Here is a 22,157-nt window from a genome sequence, read left to right on the forward strand (position 1 = left end):
ACATAGCCTATCAATAAGTTAAATATTAAATTCCCATTCCCAAAAGTTAAAACGTCATCTTCCCATATTTATCACAGCAGACAGAACAAAAGTGGCACAAAATGCTCATTTTAATGTCAAATCCTTTCAGTCCTTGAGTTTCATCTCCTTTAGACATTGAGATAAATACACACAGCCCTTGTTGACAAAAATCAATCCTTAAGATTATTTTGGATTTAACCATCAAAGTTTGAGCCACCAGAGAGCTTGAACTCTCAATGGCGGGACACTTTAACTATAGGCAACCTAGTATTTAGTATGCAATCCTGCAATCTTTATAATCCGTGATCTAAAATATATACTTAATATGTCACGTTAGATTCAAAGCAGCCTTGTCTCTCTATAAACACTTTAAAAGGTGAATACTGCGTGATTTGACTTTCATTTCCTTGACAGTGGTCGTGTGAAGGCAAAGTTGCATGTTCTGACAGCAAATACATTAACTATAACACTCGAATCGTTATTGTATTTAAATCAACAACTAGAATAGCACAGTTGAATCTTCTGTTCTAAAACAGGTTAAAATGCTTTTAGAACTTCTAGAAGTGCTCCATAAAGCGGCATATTCCCTCCAACTTTGGGAAAAGGAACTTTAAAATAATAATCATGAAAAAAGTAATAATAACTCACCCTTTACAAATTTCGTGCAACATACTCCAATAAGAGACAGTAGAAGCAGCGGTGTACATGACAAGCTCAGTAATGGAGCCATTCCAGCAGGCGAGGCAATCACACTCTCACAGAGAAATGTGGAGCTGTAAGTATGCTGTAGTTTAGTTTGTGGCTCCAAATAGTCAACTACTCCAAGTATTCATTGACTGCGCGGTAATAGTGTCACGCACTTCCGGGTGACCGTTCGTTAGTGTTCTAATGATTCTGATTCCCTTTAACGATTCTGGTTCCATTTATGATTCTTTTAGTACTTTTTAAGAAAAAAGAATATTTGAAAGAAATGAAAATTCCTATTGTATTTACTGCCCCCAGTAGTCTGTTTCTAAATTCATTTTAAAGTTCAGAATAGGCCTGTATAACACATCATAAAAGTAAAAAAAAATAATTCAAAAGGTTAGACTTTTTAATGACTTTTCAAGGAGGCAGCATAGGTCATGGAACAAAATTGTTCCTGATTATAGGATATATATAGATATATATATATATATATAAAAAATGTGGTAACAAACATTTATTCACTTTTTCATGTTTTTAATAAAAAAAAAAAATCTGATTACAGCTAGACAGCGGTCCTGACATGTGAGGAAGATCCATTTAGATCCGCTCTGATGGATAGATCAGTTTAGATCTGCTCTAAACGGATCTATCCATAGCTCTTCCATCCAGATAGCGAAATTCTCTGTTTTTACTGTTATTTCTATTTCTTAAGCGTTCCATTTGTATTATTATGTATTTGACTCTTTTTTATGTAAAGCACTTTGAATTACCACTGTGTATGAAATGTGCTATACAAATAAAATTGCCTTGCCATACAGCAAAGTTTTATGAGCCGTAAGTTCTTAGTTTCGAGTCGTAGCCTACATTAAGAACTTAATAACTAATTAATAACATATCGACAGAAATAACTTGAGGTTCAGTTTTTTATTCTCTAAAAAGAGCCGGATCATAAGAGTCATTCATTCGGGAATCGTTGTATGTTTTGATTCACTCAGGTGAACAGGCCATTTGTCATTGCAGTAGGTCATTTTTGAGGCAGTAGGTCTTCATGGTTCTACTCTTGGTTTTAAATCACTAAAATGAGTCATTCAAAGGTCAAAGCAATCTGTCTTAATTAGCTAATCAGTCTGAATAAAAAATGATTCAAATTTGAACTATTTGTAAAAAAATAAAATAAAAAATAGGTTCTCAAATCAGAGTCATTATGGTTTGCAAGCTATTTCTATTGGCAATAATATTAATTAAAAAATATTAATAAAATTAAATGATATTCAAAGCCATGGAAATCACATTTTTTTCCCCTCTTCTTTTTCCCCCTCCCAATTTCCTGATTTTCCATGAGAGTGACAATAACCATGATTGCGGCCATGACACTCAGTTTACTGGAATTGGATTTGTATTCTTTAGTGACTCACTGCTTTTACTTGTCCTTTTGAATAGATGGTCTGTATCTGTCTTAAAGGGAATTATGATTCACTTTTAGAGGAAGTATTAAACCTAAATTGCATTTAGACACTTCAATCCACATATTCCAGACCTGAACTGACCTGACCTGACCTGATCTGAGCGCTCTTGATGGAGTGTATATGGCTATGTTAAACCAGAGAGAAATTTTGGAGCCAGCACATTTAACGATTTAAATACAGATACTAAAATCTTAAAATCAATCCTAAAATAAACTGGAAGCTAATGGAGGGAGGCCAATATGGGTTGAATGTGTTCACATTTGGTTTTAAAGTGTCCAAATCCATATGCGGGGCCTTACAAGCATCTAGGTCCAAATGCAATGATTTCAGTTTTTTAAAAATGAAGGCTATTCAGGCTTAAATATCTTCAAAACAGATAAAGCTGAATGAAACAAGATGCCATACTTTGTAAGAATGGACCCTAAAAAGAAAAGGTGCAAATATTGCAGTGATGTCCAAAGACAATCTCCTTGAGCACTCTAAATGGACTTTTATAGGGTGTATTTATTATAAGTATTTATTCAGCACTGGGAGAAAAATAATGTGAAGATTCAAGACTGGAGAAGCTTTAAAGGTATGATAAAAAAAAAACCCTACACTAACTGTATACATTAAACATTATCTACATACAGTACATGCACACTTACAGTTTACCTGTGCAAAGTGTCCTGATTACTTTTGCCTTGATGTTCACGTCTCATTCAATGCTCAAATGAGTTTGTTCTGTGTGATTGTTTGCAAAATGGGAAAAGAATGTGATTTTGATTTGTGTGTAGTGTTAAGGCATGAGGTTATGTTATTCTGTTCTAATTCATTATTTGAACAGTAGGGAGTCTATTTTCTTTTGGTCGCCAGATCTGTTTTTGCCTGCCTGGCTGTGTTTGCTAAGCCAGACATGGTCAAAACTTTTTTTAGTTAATGGTTGGACATAGTGGTCAGGTCTTCCAATTTGTGTTTTCTAGTTTGCCAAATAAACAGACAGAGTGCATTCCAATTCATTCTGTTTATTTGTTGTTTCTATCTTAATTCTGTGTTTTCATTTAGGTGAGAGTTTTTATTCTGTGGCTGATCCAGGCATGTTTTGATTTGTGACCTTAATACCAACCTTTTTTTCCATTTAGGCCTATTTTACCTCCACCACTTCTTCCTCAACTGTAAACAGTAATCATATTTGTCTGCTTTTTCTTTTAAGGTTTACATAAATGTACATCATGTAATCTAAAGTAGCAGGTTTAAAAATACAGTAGAAATATAAATTAATAAGACTGAATCAACCATGCTTACTTAGTTCGGACACATCAGCAACAGTTATTTCTACTAGTCAGATTAAGTAGAAATAGCTTCTTAATGTATTAACTGCACATATCCATTTTCACATTCTAAACTGGAAAAGTGGAAAATTTTCTTTGGCCTTGTTTTCCCAGGATACCACATCATCAGTCTCGAAAAATGCGTATCAAAATATTCCATGTGCCAGAGCATAATGTTCTATCTCCGTTCAGACCCTTATCCCACATGAAATTGTATACTGATATCAGAACATCTCAATGCAAAGATGAAAAATTTACAGACGTGAGCTTGATTTATGCTTAAGACATTATAGAGCAAAATAACAACATATAGCCAACTGTTAAAATGTTTACACTGCCCTACAGTATACAGACAGACAGCCACATAGATAGATGTGAAACAATCTGGACGGTGCGTGTAGTCTGGATAATGTTTTAGTGGATGCATCCTCTTTCATCTCAGATGGGTCCTACAGATTGGTGTTTACGGTGAAGGCAGGTTTGAAAATATGATTGGGGCATGCGTGCTTTCATTTCCCTGTGCTGTGCTGGCCGATGTTGCCTGGAAACAGATGGAAAGTCACAGTCCATCATGCATTTATGGTGGTGATTACCTTGAATATCAGCCTGCAAGGCTACATTCAATTAGTCTGCAACCACAATAACTTTAAGTTTACTCCAAAAAGAATTAGAAAACGAATCAGAATCAGAAAAAAAGTAGCCTTTTTAGCTAATAGACTGTAATTGCTCTATTAAATCATAAGTCTTGTAATTTTCTCCAAATTTCTCACATTGATTTTGCCACCTGTATGTCTACAGTATCCCTTCAGTGTTGGGAGTATAGTTGTCAAAAGTACCAACTTCAGTACCAATCGGTACTGAAATTTTAAAAATGTGATTCTTTGAGCGCTGTTGAGTGGATTCGTAAACACCTCTGATTGGCCATTGTGTTGACGTGCTCATTGGATATGTCTGTGATTGTCTAGAATGATCAACGCATGGGAGTGTTTGAAAGCACACGGAAGTGTTTGAATTTGAAAGCGGGAGCGTTTGAAAGCAGGCATCGATCTATCAGTGGACTGATCCACGATAGACACCTGCTTTCAAGCGCTCCCGTGTGTACAAACCAGATTCCAAAAAAGTTGGGGCACTGTACAAATTGTGAATAAAAAAGGAATGCAATAATTTACAAATCTCATAAACTTATATTTTATTCACAATAGAATATAGATAACATATCAAATGTTGAAAGTGAGACATTTTGAAATGTCATGCCAAATATTGGCTCATTTTGGATTTCATGAGAGCTACACATTCTAAAAAAGTTGGGACAGGTAGCAATAAAAGGCAGGAAAAGTTAAATGTACATATAAGGAACAGCTGGAGGACCAATTTGCAACTTATTGGGTCAATTGGCAACATGATTGGGTATAAAAAGAGCCTCTCAGAGTGGCAGTGTCTCTCAGAAGTCAAGATGGGCAGAGGATCACCAATTCCCCCAATGCTGTGGTGAAAAATAGTGGAGCAATATCAGAAAGGAGTTTCTCAGAGAAAAACTTCAAAGAGTTTGAAGTTATCATCATCTACAGTGCATAATATCATCCAAAGATTCAGAGAATCTGGAACAATCTCTGTGCGTAAGGGTCAAGGCCGGAAAACCATACTGGATGCCTGTGATCTTCGGGCCCTTAAACGGCACTGCATCACATACAGGAATGCTACTGTAATGGAAATCACAACATGGGCTCAGGAATACTTCCAGAAAACATTGTCGGTGAACACAATCCACCGTGCCATTCGCCGTTGCCGGCTAAATCTCTATAGGTCAAAAAAGAAGCCATATCTAAACATGATCCAGAAGCGTAGGCGTTTTCTCTGGGCCAAGGCTCATTTAAAATGGACTGTGGCAATGTGGAAAACTGTTTTGTGGTCAGACGAATCAAATTTGAAGTTCTTTTTGGAAAAATGGGACGCCATGTCATCCGGACTAAACAGGACAAGAACAACCCAAGTTGTTTTAGCGCTCAGTTCAGAAGCCTGCATCTCTGATGGTATGGGGTTGCATGAGTGCGTGTGGCATGGGCAGCTTATACATCTGGAAAGGCACCATCAATGCTGAAAGGTATATCCAAGTTCTAGAACAACATAGGCTCCCATTCAGACGTCGTCTCTTTCAGGGAAGACCTTACATTTTCCAACATGACAATGCCAGACCACATACTGCATCAATTACAACATCATGCTGTGTAGAAGAAGGATCCGGGTACTGAAATGGCCAGCCTGCAGTCCAGATCTTTCACCCATAGAAAACATTTGGTGCATCATAAAGAGGAAGATGCGACAAAGAAGACCTAAGACAGTTGAGCAACTAGAAGCCTGTATTAGACAAGAATTGGACAACATTCCTATTCCTAAACTTGAGCAACTTGTCTCCTCAGTCCCCAAACGTTTGCAGACTGTTATAAAAAGAAGAGGGTATGCCACACAGTGGTAAACATGGCCTTGTCCCAACTTTTTTGAGATGTGTTGATGGCATGAAATTTAAAATCAACTTATTTATCCCTTAAAATGATACATTTTCTCAGTTTAAACATTTGATATGTCATCTATGTTGCATTCTGAATAAAATATTGAAATTTGAAACTTCCACATCATTGCATTCTGTTTTTATTCACAATTTGTGTCCCAACTATTTTGGAATAGGGTTTGTATCTGTGTGAGCGCTTGGTGAAGAGCGTTTTTGAAGAGTTGATCTTTGAAGCCAATCACAGACATATTCGATGAGCGTTAACACAGTGGCCAATCAGAGGTGTTTACGAATCCGCTCAACAGCGCTCAAAGCATCACATTTTTAAAAATGCAGTACCAACTTGGTACCGAAGTCGGTATTTTTGACAACTCTATTTGGTGGTAAAGCATTACAAGTGACGTGTGTTACGTAATCAGATTAATTTTTTCCAAGTAACTAGTAAAGTAATGCATTACTTTTAAATTTACAAAATATCTGAGTTACTTTTTCAAATAAGTAACTCAAGTTACTTTGTTTTCCCATTTATTGACTGACAGCTCTCCTGTCCCCATTTTGAGAGAAACTGTAAGTGCAGAGGCGTTGTGTGCACTGTGTGAACATGATGGCTATTGTAGTTCTACCAGAAAGACTTGGTAGGCAAGATAACGTAACAATGATATTTATTAACAATCAGCAATCAAAATATTGTAAGATAAAGTTCTTTGGCATAGGCCCCGTCCATAGCTCAAATCCTAAAGGGTTGCGGACTTAAGAAGAAGGCAGGGGCTTAGTCGACCCCCTGGGAGGTATGGACAGGGACCATCCTGGTGGTGGTGGGGAGGATGGAGGTGAAGGTTGGCGTCAGCATCTGCGAACTCAGACATGTGTAAGTACTGATCTTGTGTAAGATAATGTTTGGTTAGATCTAAACTAATAGGTGACGTATAACATTGAGTCTTCCTGGCAGAACTTATGCTAGAGCTTTCATTTCTAGACTAAATGTGAGCAGGCATTTACTCATCACGCTTGCACAAAATCTTTTGCATTTCCTTTAGCCTGAGGCTTATTCATTTCACTTTTGGTGTAAAAGGGCCTTAACATTTGCCAGAAATAGAATTTTGTTTGTATTAAAACCAAAGCAAGCCTCTGCAGCCCAGGTGAAAAAAAGTAATGCAAAAGTAATGTAATGAATTGCTTTACATAAAAGTAACTAAGTAATGCAATTAGTTAATTTTATAGGGAGCAACACAATATTGTAACGCTTTACTTTTAAAAGTAACTTTACCAAACACTGCACATCATAATCATCATATAAAAGCTAGGTCAACCTCTCAGTCTCCCAAATCATTAAAAGCCTCTCACTGTGACAATACACTCTCCATTCATAAAACCTTTAAAGGTTTACAGTAAAAAAAAAAAAAAAAAAAGATAATACAATACACTTGAAATAATGGTTTTAGTCACAGAGATTTGATTAATAGTGGTTGATAATATTGATAATCTGTTAATCAATTAATGAATTATTATTATTATTATTTTATTTTGAAAGTGTCACTATTTGATATTGAATGAGAGAATCACCTCTCAATGTCTGAAGGTCATTATATTACTTGTGCTAGTTATAATAAGCTTTCTCTGCAATCATTTAATGTCACAGTATACCTGTGGGCAACTTGGGTTACATCTCATTATGCAATGCACTGACATTTACAAAAGAAGTTTGAGAACAGAGACTGGAATGTTTTTAGTTTGGTAAAAATGGTAAAGTGACTGGAAGGAAGTTTAAATAACTTGCTGAATCACTGTCAAACATTATTTTGAGGCAGATGCAAACATTTGTATTGCAATTTATTTGGCAGGTTATTCTTAGAAAATATAAAAATTTATATTTGACCTTTCGTACTGTTATGAAGAAATAGTTCACCCAATAATAAAAATACAATAATTTCTGTTGTCATTTATTCACCGTGGAAAGTCAAAGGTGACCAGAGCTTGTCACGCTCCTAAAAGCACCCTTAATTTCCAAAATAATTAAACTAGATCTCATTCAAAATGTCACTTCAACAACATGAAGATGAATAAATGATGACAGAATTTTGATTTTTGAATAATCTGCAGTATGAATTTTACATACTGTATGATAAACCTTCTTGATTTTGTCTTTGTCAATATTACATCCCTTTCTAAAGATAATCAGCAGAACCTTAATCCACTGACAAAAGAGGGCCTGTGAAAATAGTGTGAGAAGTGACTATCTCTGACGTGTTGTCTCTGTTAATGCAAAATAGTACAGCTAACAGTTTCATGGTGCCATGCAGTCAGACTCAACAACAGCTCAGTACACTGAGATAAAGGATAGAGTGTCAGATCAAGTTATCCACTTATCCATCTTAAGGAAAACAAACTGCTTCAGGTCACCTTGAGCAATGGTTTGCCCAAAGCAAAGAATTGCTTTTCCATTTGGCCCTCGGATACACTTAGGGTTCTGTGATTTCCTAAAGTAAAATATGAAAAACAGAGTTAACTGATTAATATGTATTTGGGTCTGGTGTTCATGTTATGTAAAAAGCCTGTAGGGTTTAATTCATTGCCAATTATCCTATACAGGAAGTTGAGAACAAAGGCTTGCTGCCATAATAGTGATTCTAGCATAAAAATTCTTAATCACTGATAAATCTGAGATGATGGCTTGAAGACACATATTGGAGGAGAGACTTATCACATTGGGCAGAACTTAACCAGTGCTATAGACCAGTTAAAGTATTTTAATTTTTTTGCAGTTAATAAAGAGACATAATTATAGGCTATTGTAGTTTAAAACCAAGCCATATTTCTGTTATGTTAATGTTTTTACATCTGCTTTTATGCTGAATAACTGTATAATAATCAGAATTAGAAATTATGTTTGTTAAACAGTTTTCAAATACATTTTGCTTAAGTGTACACACAAGACTTGTTTTTTTTTGCATGCATTTGCTGTTCATATGGCTGTTTTTAATGTATTCATATTTGTTTATAACAGATATACTGTAGATTTAGCCTCGTTTTCACATTGTTAAATAAACAATAATTACTCTTTAGAGACTGTAGAGACCTCAAGAAAGTCTGCATGTGCTTTACACATTATTTGTGAAGACTCAAATATTGCAGACACAAGTATTAATCTATCAAGGATAGAGGCCATAAAAAGAAAGATCAAGGCAATTGTGCCCCATAGTAAAGGCTCAATATGAGTGTAACCAACTTTTATTGTTCAGTTGTACACAATATTGAAGGATACTGTTTAAACATTTTATGTAACATGTATTTATGTATTATATCTTTTATCTCTAAATACCATAAGTCAACTGCCTGTATCATTTCACATATTATTCTAAATCGGAATTGTCCAAGTTACATTTGAAAATGTGACTGATGATGTGGAAAACTGCCAGAAACCTTTAGCCTGTCACTTTAAGCCTAATTCTTTCCACTGAATAAAGATTGTTCTTGTGAAATTTACTGGTAGAGCAAAAGTCAAGTCAGGATATGTGTGGGTTTGTAATTACCGCAACACTATAGTAAACAGAGATACTACACTATAGATAACAAAGGGGAAAAAAACAAAACAAATGATGGACCATGGTGTTTCCATAATGATAACATATTAAATACTGCAGAGTGGAATGAATGATGGCCCAGTTAGGGAATAATGTAAGTTGCAAAGTATTCTGACTAATGTATTAATGTATTAGCCCTTTTAGTCATTTGGTAGAGCACACTTTCAGTTAAAGCTACGGAGCCCTATTTTAACGATCTAAACGCAAAGTGTAAAGCGCACGGCGCAGGTGCACTCAGGGCGTGTCCAAATCCACTTTTGCTATTTTAACGACGGAAAAACAGTCCGTGCGCCGGGGCGCATTTTTGAAATGGGTTGTCCCTATTCTCTTAATGAGTAATGGGCGTAACGTTCAATAAACCAATCAGAGTGTCATCTCCCATTCCCTTTAAGAGCGAGATGCGCTCGCGCCATGGCGGATTGCTATTTACATGGCGGAATTTGTTGGTGTAAAAGCTGAACGCTTTTCAAGCGAAGAAACTGATCTGCTCGTGCGTGAAGTTAAACGTTTAGTTAGAAGTTAAACGAAGTTACATTTTTATATTTATGTAGCCTACACAATAATATTCTTTTACGCTGTAATCCTTTTGTTTTTAATATTTGGCATGTTTGTGTGATGCGCATCCCTGTGTGTAATAAGCAAAGTCAACGCGCACTGTGGACGCGCCCAGAGGCGCAGTTTCTACCAACGCGCTCTAACAAAAAAATATTGCGCCATTGACTTTAGACTTTAGACCAGGTTTGAGATGGTCTATGGCGCAGTCTATTTTCAGCTCCTTAAAATAGCAATGCGCCGGCAATGCGCCTGAACACACCTCTTTTTTAGACCAGCACACCCGTGGGCGCACTAACTGGTGCAAATGCATTTACTAATTTAAGGACGTGGCGCTAGCAAACACACTTGCGCTGTGCCTTGCGTCGCATTGCGCTGGGTGTATTATAGGGCCCACAATATGTAAATTTTTCACAGCTAGAGGCGTAGCTTGATGACGGCGAGTTTGAGTGCGGAATCTTGGGAGATGTAGTCTTCACCTCACAGTCGGTGGAAAAGAATTGGGATGGAACTCGGGCAGAAATCATATTCATGGATGAGATTATTAATGTTACTGTAGTGTGAAGCTGAAGGGGAGCTGAAGGAGGCCGCTGGAGCGTTTGCTAAAAAGAGACGAACGCGACACAAGCCTCGTGAGCAGTGGAGCTCTTATTTATCTTACACAGCATTGTTTATCATATTAGATACATTTGAGAGTGTTGAAAATGATGTTATGACGTTACTCTGTGCATTCGCTCTGCGGCTGCTTGTGAGATACTTGTTTCACAGTGCAGTAAGATAGATCGGAACCCGGAAGTTAGCGGCGCACGGGTTCCCTCGATTGAAAGCCTATGCATTTTTCCCATAGACTTTTGGAAAATCGCAGATAATAAGCTCTGTGTTTAACAAAGGGTTATGACACTTACACGTTTTGTCTATCAAGATAATCTTTACAAGTTAACACAACATTTATAGATTTTGAAGCCTAAATAAAGTCGTCAGATATAAAAGGCTAACAGTAGGCTATAAACGGACTACAGCACACCATGGTCGCGGATCAACGTCGTCACCACCAAGCTTCCTCAAACTTTATTTAGAAAACAACTTTATTTAAAAACATGCTCGCTGATTATGATCTGTGCTGTTATGAATACTTATCCACTTTTTCATGAGAAATGCTGTCCAAATGTCCCGTTTTTAATGATGACGTCTAAAGTTCCCACCAAAGGAAGTAGTCCCTTTTAGCAATTTGTTAGCAACTGCTAATTTTAAGACACAGTAAAAGTTTAAAAAATCAAAAGTGGGTTATAACTGGTGTGTTTTATGTCATAGATCAAAACGTGAAAATATTTAGAGGCTTTGTTAACCACAGACCTTATTTCAGGCGATTTAGCAAAAACCCATTAAAAAAACCCATAGACTTTACGGCGTTGGAACCGGAAGTCCTAAAATGCTAACTCGCTTCCGGGTTTTGCCTACAAAAATGCGTCGTCCCTGAGGCACTCTATATTCAATTCGGATAGGTCAATCGCGTCACACAGTGGTCTGATATATGCTAAAGGCAAACATTTCGATTCCTCTCGCGTCTTTGCGTTCTGAAATTTGCAGAGAACAAGTGTCTTATCTAGTGAAACGATCAGTCACTTTCTAAAAACACTAATTTATATACTTTATAAACGCTTTGTAAACACTTGCTCGGTACTTCCGCCTACGTCACGCATGACCTTTCCAACATGATTACGTAATGCGTGGTGCATCACAGAGTGCAAGATGAGCATTTGTGGTTAAAAAGTATAATTTTTTTTTTTTTTTTTTTAAATTACCGATCGTTTAACTAGATAAGACCCTTATTCCTTGTCTGGGATCGTGTAGAGCTGCATTTAAACTGCAATTTGTACCAATTTGTACCTTCAGCCTGTTGGTAGCCGTTTAAGTCCACTATATGGAGAAAAATCCTGGAATGTTTTCCTCAAAAACCTTCATTTCTTTTCAACTGTAAAAAGAAAGACAAGAACATATTGGATGATGTGGGGTGAGTAAATTATCAGGAAATTTTAATTCTGATGTGAACTAATCCTTTAATAGTAACAATCACAGTAGTGTGTCTGGGTGTTTGGCAGAAAGTATGGTGATTATCTACTGGCCCAGATAAAAAAGGCCCCAAGTCTCTCTATATTTTGGTCTATGGCTCAGGTAAATCCTTTAATATACTGTAAGTCTATGAAGTTTTGTCCTTTCTTATTGTCTGATTAGCCTGATTATGTAGAAAATAATAGCACACCTCTCTTAAATAAGCAAAATGAATTGAAGTTTATGTAATTTATGTCCATAGCACAAATTGAGGTTTAATATTTAGATTAAACCTTTGCTGAGTATGAGCAATATTATTAATGATGCTGGTCTCTGCATCACCACTAATTATGATTTTTATTTACAGATACCACAATTCAATTTGTTTCCCTATGATAAAACCTGAGACTGATATGTTTTGACTGGAAGTTGATGTATCAAACTAATAATAATTGTCACAGTGCAGTTTAAACTTTATTACACATAATGTTCTTATTCCCATAGATGATCATTAAGTACCGCTCTTATAATTACAGGATTAAAATTTAAAGAAAGCAAATAAATCATGAGGCAAAACAAACAACAATTCCAGAATATGATTGCAAAGACCAGCTGGAGTTTGGACCTCATGAAGGATGAGATCAAATAAACACTAACTCGGGCCAAATACAATAAATGGCACATTTAAATCCAGTTTTTTTTCTTACTTGAAAACAAATATTGAAACTAGCCATGACACTGAAGCTGCTCTTTTTAAACAAACAGATAAGAATCATATTAAGTTGCACATTTTATTAAGTATATAGCGTTATTAATATTCAAGTCCACACAGACACATTAAACTTGAAATCTTTATTTCTTTGTTTAAATACAAAGTTATTATAAGTGCTCAAATAATTAAATAGTAAAATCATCCACAAGAAGGCAAAATGTGTGGATGTATATGTTCATAATATTTCTTGACAGGTTTATATTACATTTTCTGGGGGTGCCCTAGTTTAGTTTGGGAACACCCTGGCCTAAATGATAATAATGCTATAACTTTTCCTTCCCAGAAAAGCAGGCTGTGTGATTCATCTTTAGTAAGAGTTCTTCTTTCTGAGCACTTTTCCTTTGTTAATCATCCCTCCTCAAAGAAGTGGGCGTATGGCAGGGATACTCTACAGCCTCTTACGTCTCTACACCTCAGATTCACAGTATCAGATTATGTTAATATCTAATCAGTTTTGCATGGATGCAGTAATTAATATGTCTTGATAATGTTTGTTTTTTCATCAAATTCTCTCTGTTAAGCAGACTGCCACCTTGACAGCTCAAAGACTGCATTCCACAGAGGACTGGATGATTGCGGTATTTCCCTCCTTAAATTCAGTTACTCATTGAAGTGAGACTCCCATAAGTTATCTAATGAAGCAAATAACTGATTCAGGGTTGGTTTTGAAGAGGCAGGAGGGAAGAAAAACATAGCAATGAGGCTGGAACCCACAAGACAGTGCTGTCGACTCTCATTTAGATGTCTTACTGGAGACTGTGCCAAAAGTGCTTTTCTACATTTGCTTGGAATAATCACAGAAAAATCTCAACTTTTGCTTTGAGGAAGAGGAAGCAAAGACAAGGCATGCCTGCCAGGCCCAACAACAATCTGGAATACTAGTTTAGCAAGTCTAATGAACTTAAGTTTATACAGAGTATGGTACTGCAATTATAATTAACAGATTAAATCACCCAAAAATGAAAATTCTGTCATTATTTAATCACCCTCATGTTGTTCTGAACCTGTAGGACTTTTTTTTTTTTTCTTTCTGCCGTGGAACTGAAACTCTCTGGTGCACTCTTGTGAATTAAATTCCTAGTCATACAATAGCCTAATTTAAATCATTATTCACTCATTATCTCCACCACTAGAGGGCTGTTAACTGCTGGGACTGGTTCCGAGTTAATGAGTTGAACTCAAGGACCAGATCATGTTCATGTCTAAGTCATCTTCAGATATTACTACTTTTCTTAAAAACACTCATTATCTTTTATTTTAGTGAATAGCAGTTTCGAACAATATGAGGGTGAGTAAATAGTAAATAAAAATGATGTAATTTTCACCTTTGGATGAACTCTTCCTTTATTATATGCATTTTCATCAAACAGCCATATGTTTTAGTTTGTTTGCTATGATTTGCTTTTCGGTGTTATTATTTTTCATCATACTAGACAGTTTAGAATGAGTGCATTTAGGCTATGATCCATTTTAGCATTCACAGCAAGCTCATCAAGTTCAAGTATGTTTTTCTGCTTGTGAATTAGAGTGCTCATTGACATGACACATAAACAAAAAGCCCATTAACACGTTTTAACTGAAACTCTTTATCGTACAGATTAGCATTTTTCCCATAAACCACACATCCCATTCTGCCAGTAGATGTACTGGGCCTTTAAGGGAAAGTCCAGAAAGGGTCATAGACTCCTGACTGAAAAGTCCATGCCGGGAAGCGGTGCCAGTAGGCCAGAACAAAACTATCCTTGTGAGTTAAAAGAAACTATGCCAAAAGTATTGCAAAGATTTCCCTTGAACAAATTTACTGTTTCTATGACACTGCTATCTCTTATTTCAGTTGTTGGAGAAAAGCCCAAGATTCCGTAGGTTAAGCAATCCAGTGTTCTGGAACATTCAGTTCAAGCCTTCATTATCTGCAAAAAACAACTGTCAAACTCTGGACAGAGATAGATGTAAAGTGAGAGGTGAGACAGCCTATAGGAGTGGACAGTAGATCAATATGTATTATTTTGATCAAAAAATTATTTTCTAATGGACAATAATAGTATCAAACCTGATACCTCATCAGTGTGTGTGTGTGTGTGTATATATATATATATATATATATATATATATATATATATATATATATATATATATATATATTATTTTTCTTATACAACAGTTATTTATGGTTCTCGAATCTGATTGGCTGAGAGCCGTGCGATATTCTAGTGATAACAGCACTCTTACCTTTTCACCATTTGCTCTGCTTGAAGTGACTGTCATGGCAGCCGATGGTAGTACTATGTGACTCATTTCATAGCGCCTATTTTACAATTTGTTTAGATGTTTTCAGAGATGCGAGCTCCAGGCCATTACCGGCCATTCAGTGCTCGTGTACCCGCCGAGAACAGCTTAATCTCAGCCAGTGCTTTGGAAATTTGCTGCTGTCTCTTATAGTGGTTAAACATGAGATATAATTCATTTTGGGTACATAAAACAGGCAATCTTTGGTCTTATTAATCTATTTCTTGTTTCTGAGCAAATCGAATTGTTACATTTAATAATTTAATATTAAGGCTATATATGAAGACTTGCAAAAGCCTCTAAGTGCCATCTGAAATTTTCTTCTAAAATGAGCATTTTTAACAAGCTCATATGTTTAGGTTCAGCAATTTCACTTTAATGGCAATTAATAGGTCATTTTCATTGACATTAAAGTGAAATAACTGAACATAAACTTATGAGCTTGATAAAAATGCTCATTTTAGAAGACAATTTCAGATGGCACTTAGAGGCTTTTGCATCTGAAGTCTTCATATTATGACTTACATCCTGTAGAGCACTGTTTTTGTAAATTTGACTGAATTGTACAATTGTTTATTTCCTGTTGTCATTTATAATGGCTATTGTTAATTTAAATATTGTTCTATAAATATTATTTTATTAAAAAAAAAGTTGTTATATTTGGTATTAAGAAAGGGTCCATTAGTGTGTAATATGGATTGAGTGAAAGTTACATTAATACGCCATTAGATGGTGGCAAATGAGTGAATGAGTCAGTCACGAGAGAAATTGAAAGGGACTTTTGTAAAAAAAAAAAAAAGGTTGTTTTAGCGCTGTTATGGAAAATTCCCTTAACTGTAAAAAGGACAAATACAAAGATAGCTTTCCTCAGCGGACATTAAACAGATTTTTATAATGGATAGAATATCATGGACATCGACCTGAAGAATGAATGTTATATAAGACACAGGTAATGCTCGCTCAAGCAATTTCGCGCTCTCTCTCTCTCTCTCTCTCTCTCTCTCTCTCTCTCTCTCTCTCTCAATAATACTGTACAAAATACAATGAGTTTTAAAAGTGCCCTAGATTCAAAAATTGAATTTACCTCGGCATAGTTAAATAACAAGAGTTCAGTACATGGAAAAGACATACAGTGAGTCTCAAACCCCCTTGTTTCCTCCTTCTTATATAAATCTCATTTGTTTAAACGACCTCCGAAGAACAGGCGAATCTCAATATAACACAGACTGTTACGTAACAGTCGGGGTGTACGCCCCAATATTTGCATAATGCCAGCCCATGTTCCCAACATTATGAAAGGGATTACACAAGGGCATCCAGTTAACGTCTGGATCTGCACACAGCCGAATCATCAGACTAGGTAAGCAAGAACAACAGCGAAAAATGGCAGATGGAGCAATAATAACTGACATAATCCATGATAGCATGATATTTTTACTGATATTTGTAAATTGTCTTTCTAAATGTTTCGTTAGCATGTTCCGTTAAATGAGGTTAAAGTTACCATCGTTTCTTACTGTATTCATGGAGACAAGAGAGCCGTCGCTATTTTCATTTTTTAAACACTTGCAGTCTGTATAATTCATAAACACAACTTCATTCTTTATAAATCTCTCCAACAGTGTAGCATTAGCTGTTAGCCACGGAGGACAGCCTCAAATTCACTCAGAATAAAACTTTAACATCCAAATAAATACTTTACTCACATAATTCGAAGCATGCATACAGCATGCATGACGAACATCTTGTAAAGATCCATTTGAGGGTTATATTAGCTGTGTGAACTTTGTAAATGCGCTGTAATATAGTCGACAGCTCATGTGGCAGGGAGCATGTGATTTAAGGGGGCGGCGCCGAGTGTAAATCAGTGTATAGTTAATGATGCCCCAAAATAGGCAGTTAAAAAAATTAATAAAAAAAAATCTATGGGGTATTTTGAGCTGAAACTTCACAGACACATTCAGGAGACACCTTAGACTTATATTACATCTTGTGAAAAAGCATTCTTGGGCACCTTTAATGGAGGGACTCAAAATTCCTTCGTTACTAGTTCTACAGTGACGTTTTAGAACTTGAGATTTGAATCAGTGGCTGAAGGAAGTAGTTCTGCATAAAAAGAGGGTGTTAAAGACACCCCGTTGTTATTTCTTATTTATTTACAAACTTGTGCCATCGAACTGTTGTATAAACGCAATTTCACACTTGTAGCAGTGTGGCTATATGTGATATTGCATTTATACAACAGTTCGATGGCATGAGTGTGTAAATAAATAAGAAACAACTGAAATCTGAAGTGCAGAACTACTTCAATCAGAGTGCCTGTGATGACCCCTGTCCACCATCAAAAGCACCTACAATGGGTACGTGAGCGTCATAACTGGACCTTGAAGCAGTGGAAGAAGGTCGCCTGGTCTGATGAGTATCTGTCAGAACATTTTGAAATTGAAAGTACGACAAAGCTTATGTTTATTGGCTAATTGAATTACAATTAATTGTCACAAATTTTGAGATCTCAATGTCAAGATAATCTGAATATTGCAAAATATCATCTGATTAATATGCCTAGTTGATATATATTGGTGTTTTTTTATTAAAGAATATATATTTTCATTAATGTTAACTGTATATGGGATACACAAAACTATAACCAATATTCAACTACTACTACAACTGATTTTTGCCTTCTTTGTCCTTTGAAACCGCACCGAGAACAGTTTTCCTTCTTTGTCATAGTATTTGCCCTAAAGGCTTCAGGTAGAGTTCAGCCACAGTTATAATCACCGGAGAGCAACTTCAGCATCTTATTACTTAGCTGTTTCGAGGCTGTGGACTTATGATGAGTGATCTGGTGTCCTATAACTCAATTAGAGGAGACACAGTCTAAAGATTTTTTTCTTCAAGAATCATTTTCTAATTCAGTTTATTAATCTGTGTAAAGACATTGTGAGCTGTCAGACTAGAGAATCCTCATTATTCAATACACCTGAAGAAACCGACAGGCCCTGTAATGAGATTCTCACTCTGAGCTTTTGCAGTCTCATACCAAACAGCACAGGGTGCCGCTGAGTAACTGTCTAGAATAAAAGCATGTGAAAGGATCAAGAGAAATGTGATTACTTTGGTTTCACAATTGGCTTGTTGGTGCAATTTCACTTTCACTAATGTTATAGACCTGAATTAACAATTTAATGGTATGACCCTCAATGGTCCCTTGTTTTATTGAAATTGGGTCATTTTCAAAATATGGGAACAAATATATCCCTTGATTTTTCAGTTATGAAAATGTTTTAGAACAGCAAGCTTTGTTCTAAAACATTGGCTGCGTCCGAAATCGCATACTCTCTTGAGTATGTACTTATTTTGAATAAGTAATTATTTTGTGACCGCTATAGTATGAATGTGTGTTGTATGAATGTAATCCAGTAGTCAAGTAGGCTACTACATTGGCCATGTTGTCATTATCATGTGACTCAGCAGCGTCAGTTGCGTTGCTTCATTGCCATTCACAAATCCTCTCCTTTGACCTCATGGAATAGTGAAGTGTCAATCAGATGCTATGGCAAGACGTTTGGACTTTTAGTCATTCACAGGATATAAATTCTTAATAACAATTAAATTTTCACTAGTTAAAATAGTAATTCTTGATATCAGGGTTTTTGCCTACTGTGAATCCGGACATACTTCTTTAGCCACATACTGTTTTTTGCCTGCTAAGTATGCGATTTTGGGATCACTGCTGGTCGAGACACAGAAACATGTTATTGTAGGCAATCTTTCACTCTGAAGCTTTCAAAAATCTTACATCTTAGTTTAAAGTTGCTCTTTTCTGATATAAGCACATTTAGCACAACAAAAGGAGGCAATGTGCAGCGAGGAAGATGGATTCCAACTTCAGATCATCCTAACCATTTCGTTTCATTTAGTCGAATGGCTACACAGACTCACCAATTTTGAATATGTTTATTGTTATGTGCTTGTCTAATGAATTAGTCTTGCAAATATCTTTTATTTGGTTGTTTGTTGTTCATTTTTAGTTCATACCTTCTCGAATGAGGCATTAGGCATTATATTAGGCACTTCCATAATGAACTTATTTGAATTTATCAGGTGTCTGAGGTCTGTTTATGGTCCGAAACACCGTGAATATTATTTTCTGAACTGAATTCATAACTCTCATAAACTTTCTTTCTTTCTTTTTTTTTTTTTTTTGGAGAATGACCCAATTGCAGAAGGCTACTGAACTTAAACCCAAAAGGTCTTTTATCTAAATACTTGGGATTAATCCTAGTTTTGGTGCTAAAGCCTATTTATTTGAAGTTGAACTCAAGGTATTAAGGTCTTCCTTTTGACTTTAAGGTGTTGATAATGTAGATGCTCTTTCCTTTTAAGGCGCTCAGAATCTGTCCTTGGCCTTTCTCTCATTTTTAATCTCAACACGTACCAGGTTCACGGTAATGAGAATATCACTCCCGTCAAACGTCATTTCTAGGATGAAGTCTGTCAAAAGCTTTGGTTATAACAGTGATGCCTATAAAAAAAAAAAAAAAAAAAAATGAATGCTGCGAGCTTTAGGGAATTGCATTGAAGGCAATGAGTTATTAGCACAGCTAATGCTACTGCTTCTCTATCAGACTACAAAGTGTGGAGAGCTGGATCTGGATAATAAATGAAGACTGAATTCAATTTTGGTTGAAAAATGCCATTTTTAACTTGAGCCTGATGCATTGTGGCTGAATCTCTCCATCATTTGTGACATTCTGTCCAAGGTTAAGAATTTTGTTTACCAGTCAACTTATTAATGTCACCGTTCTCATCTTTTCTATCATTTTGTTGACAGTCACCCAATTTATAATACTGGAGATAAAGTTAGTAATTCAACAAGAATCAGACAGACCTCTCCGTCTTTGCAGACTGGAAATCAGAGGCCTCAGATAAGCTCCTCACATTCATTCTACATCTGTTTTCTTCATAGTTCTTCATATAACATCTTGTTTAGTTTTGCTGTACTGGACAGTTATGTTTGATCTAACATATTTTGACATCTAGTAAATTTGAAGTTAATATGGAACAGCATTTTCAATTCCCATTTAATGTAGTATTTTCTCGTACAGTCCTAGAGTTGTTGTATAAAATTTTTGATTTTTTCGGGGGGGCTTTTATCTAAACTGCAGCCTATTGGCATATTCTCATTCATTTTATCTCAAGGGTGGCATGCATTTAAATAGCAAAAGGTTAATGGTATTATAATGACTTTCTCAAACAGTTTATTGATTATATGCTCATTAACGTTTGGATGTTTCCCAGCTGATGCAGCATATAATGTAATGCTCCAGACTTTGCCTCATGGCTATATGATCCTACAATTCACATCTGATAGCCAATCCAGCAGTTTTGTTGCTGTAACCTTTTAGTGCTGATAGATTTTTTTCTCCTTTCATTGGTGTGCCACAGTATTGAAAATACAACCCACTGTGTGGGAGCTAAAGCACTCACAGTTAAGTGTGTGATTAATGCATGACAATATGTTGAATGTGGACTACTTGCAATATAAATAAACTCATTCTCAGTGAGACTGGTATGTTTAGAATCTGAGATTTGCAGTGCTATCCACATTTTTTTTCTGTGTATGGTGGGCTCTTTCCATTGATTTATATTGGTTTTTTTATCCCTAAACCCTAAACCTTCAAGTCCCCCTGTGGTGAGAATCAAGTTTTTAATGTTGTTTATATGTCTATGTGGTGTTTTTAATATGCTTTAAGAAAAAACATGTGCAAATTCAGAAGTCAACACCATTGCGGAGTATTTTCTATTTAAAACTGCAGTGAAAAAAGACTCAAACCCACGGTTTGAAATCGCTTGTGTTTCTGATGTCACAAACTACCTTGTAACCAATCACGGTCAACGTGCCGGCGGCCTTCAGCATATCATTAACCATGAGCGCTCTGAAGCAGGAGAGTCTCTAGAGAATATATCCCAGATATTTTTCTGTTGATATAAAAAATTGGGTAGATTTAGCAATATAGCGGGTGTATGATGTATATAACGATGTTATGTTGAACTATATGCCTTTCTGCACTGACATTAAGGTGTTCAAAGCATTTCTAAGGATGCTGATTGTTAGAAGACAGCTGTCTGACTCATGAACGGAAACATGGTTTGTGTAACATTAGCAACACATTATTAGCTGTTTGAAAATATACTCAAGCAAAAGGCTAATCATATTAATTACCGTTATGTGTCTGTCGTCGTAAAAAGCAATAGCCTACCATTGTGCAGTGTTTACCTCAGTAAGTTCACCGAGTTGATCTTTTGAGCTCATGCAAGTGAGTGGAGGTGGGGCTAATTAACTTATTCATAACATTTTCACAGGAAAAAAAAATGTTTAAATGTGTCATTTTGGTGATCAAAGATGAGTTTTAAAGGTGCCCTAGAATTAAAAATTTAATTTATCTAGGCATAGTTGAATAACAAGAGTTCTGTACATGGAAAGACATACAGTGAGTCTCAAACTCCATTGTTTCCTCCTTCTTGTATAAATCTAATTTGTTTAAAAGACCTCCAAAGAACAGGCGAATCTCAACATAACACAGACTGTTAAGTAACAGTCTGGATCATTAATATGTACGTCCCCAATATTTGCATATGCCAGCCCATGTTCACAGCATTGCACAAGCCAGTATTAAGGTCTGGAGCTGCACAGCTGAATCATCAGACTAGGTAAGCAAGCAAGAACAACAGCGAAAAATGGCAGATGGAGCGATAATAACTGACATGATCCATGATTACATGATATTTTTAGTGATATTTGTAAACTGTCTTTCTAAATGTTTTGTTAGCATGTTGCTAATGTACTGTTAAATGTGGTTAACGTCACCATTGTTTCTTATTGTATTCATGGAGACAAGAGCCGTCACTATTTTCATTTTC

General features: G+C 36.0%; 2 protein-coding genes across 8 annotated transcripts in view; one reads left to right on the top strand and one right to left on the bottom strand.

Moving 5' to 3' along the window:
- The window catches only part of tfpia (tissue factor pathway inhibitor a), a 34,341-nt gene extending 33,515 nt beyond the window's left edge, over nt 1-826 (bottom strand). Inside the window, exon 1 of one of the 2 annotated variants that reach the window (XM_048194470.1) lies at nt 670-826. In XM_048194470.1, the coding sequence (XP_048050427.1) occupies nt 670-751 (82 nt within the window). In that variant the 5' untranslated portion in view covers nt 752-826. The remainder of the gene's footprint in view (nt 1-669) is intronic. The other variant, XM_048194471.1, reaches the window with a different exon arrangement.
- The window catches only part of LOC125270643, a 154,586-nt gene that overhangs the window by 111,430 nt on the left and 20,999 nt on the right, over nt 1-22,157 (top strand). The window lies entirely within an intron of this gene.

This window comes from Megalobrama amblycephala, linkage group LG6 (genome assembly GCF_018812025.1).
Source record: "Megalobrama amblycephala isolate DHTTF-2021 linkage group LG6, ASM1881202v1, whole genome shotgun sequence".
NCBI classification, from domain to species: Eukaryota; Metazoa; Chordata; class Actinopteri; order Cypriniformes; family Xenocyprididae; genus Megalobrama; species Megalobrama amblycephala.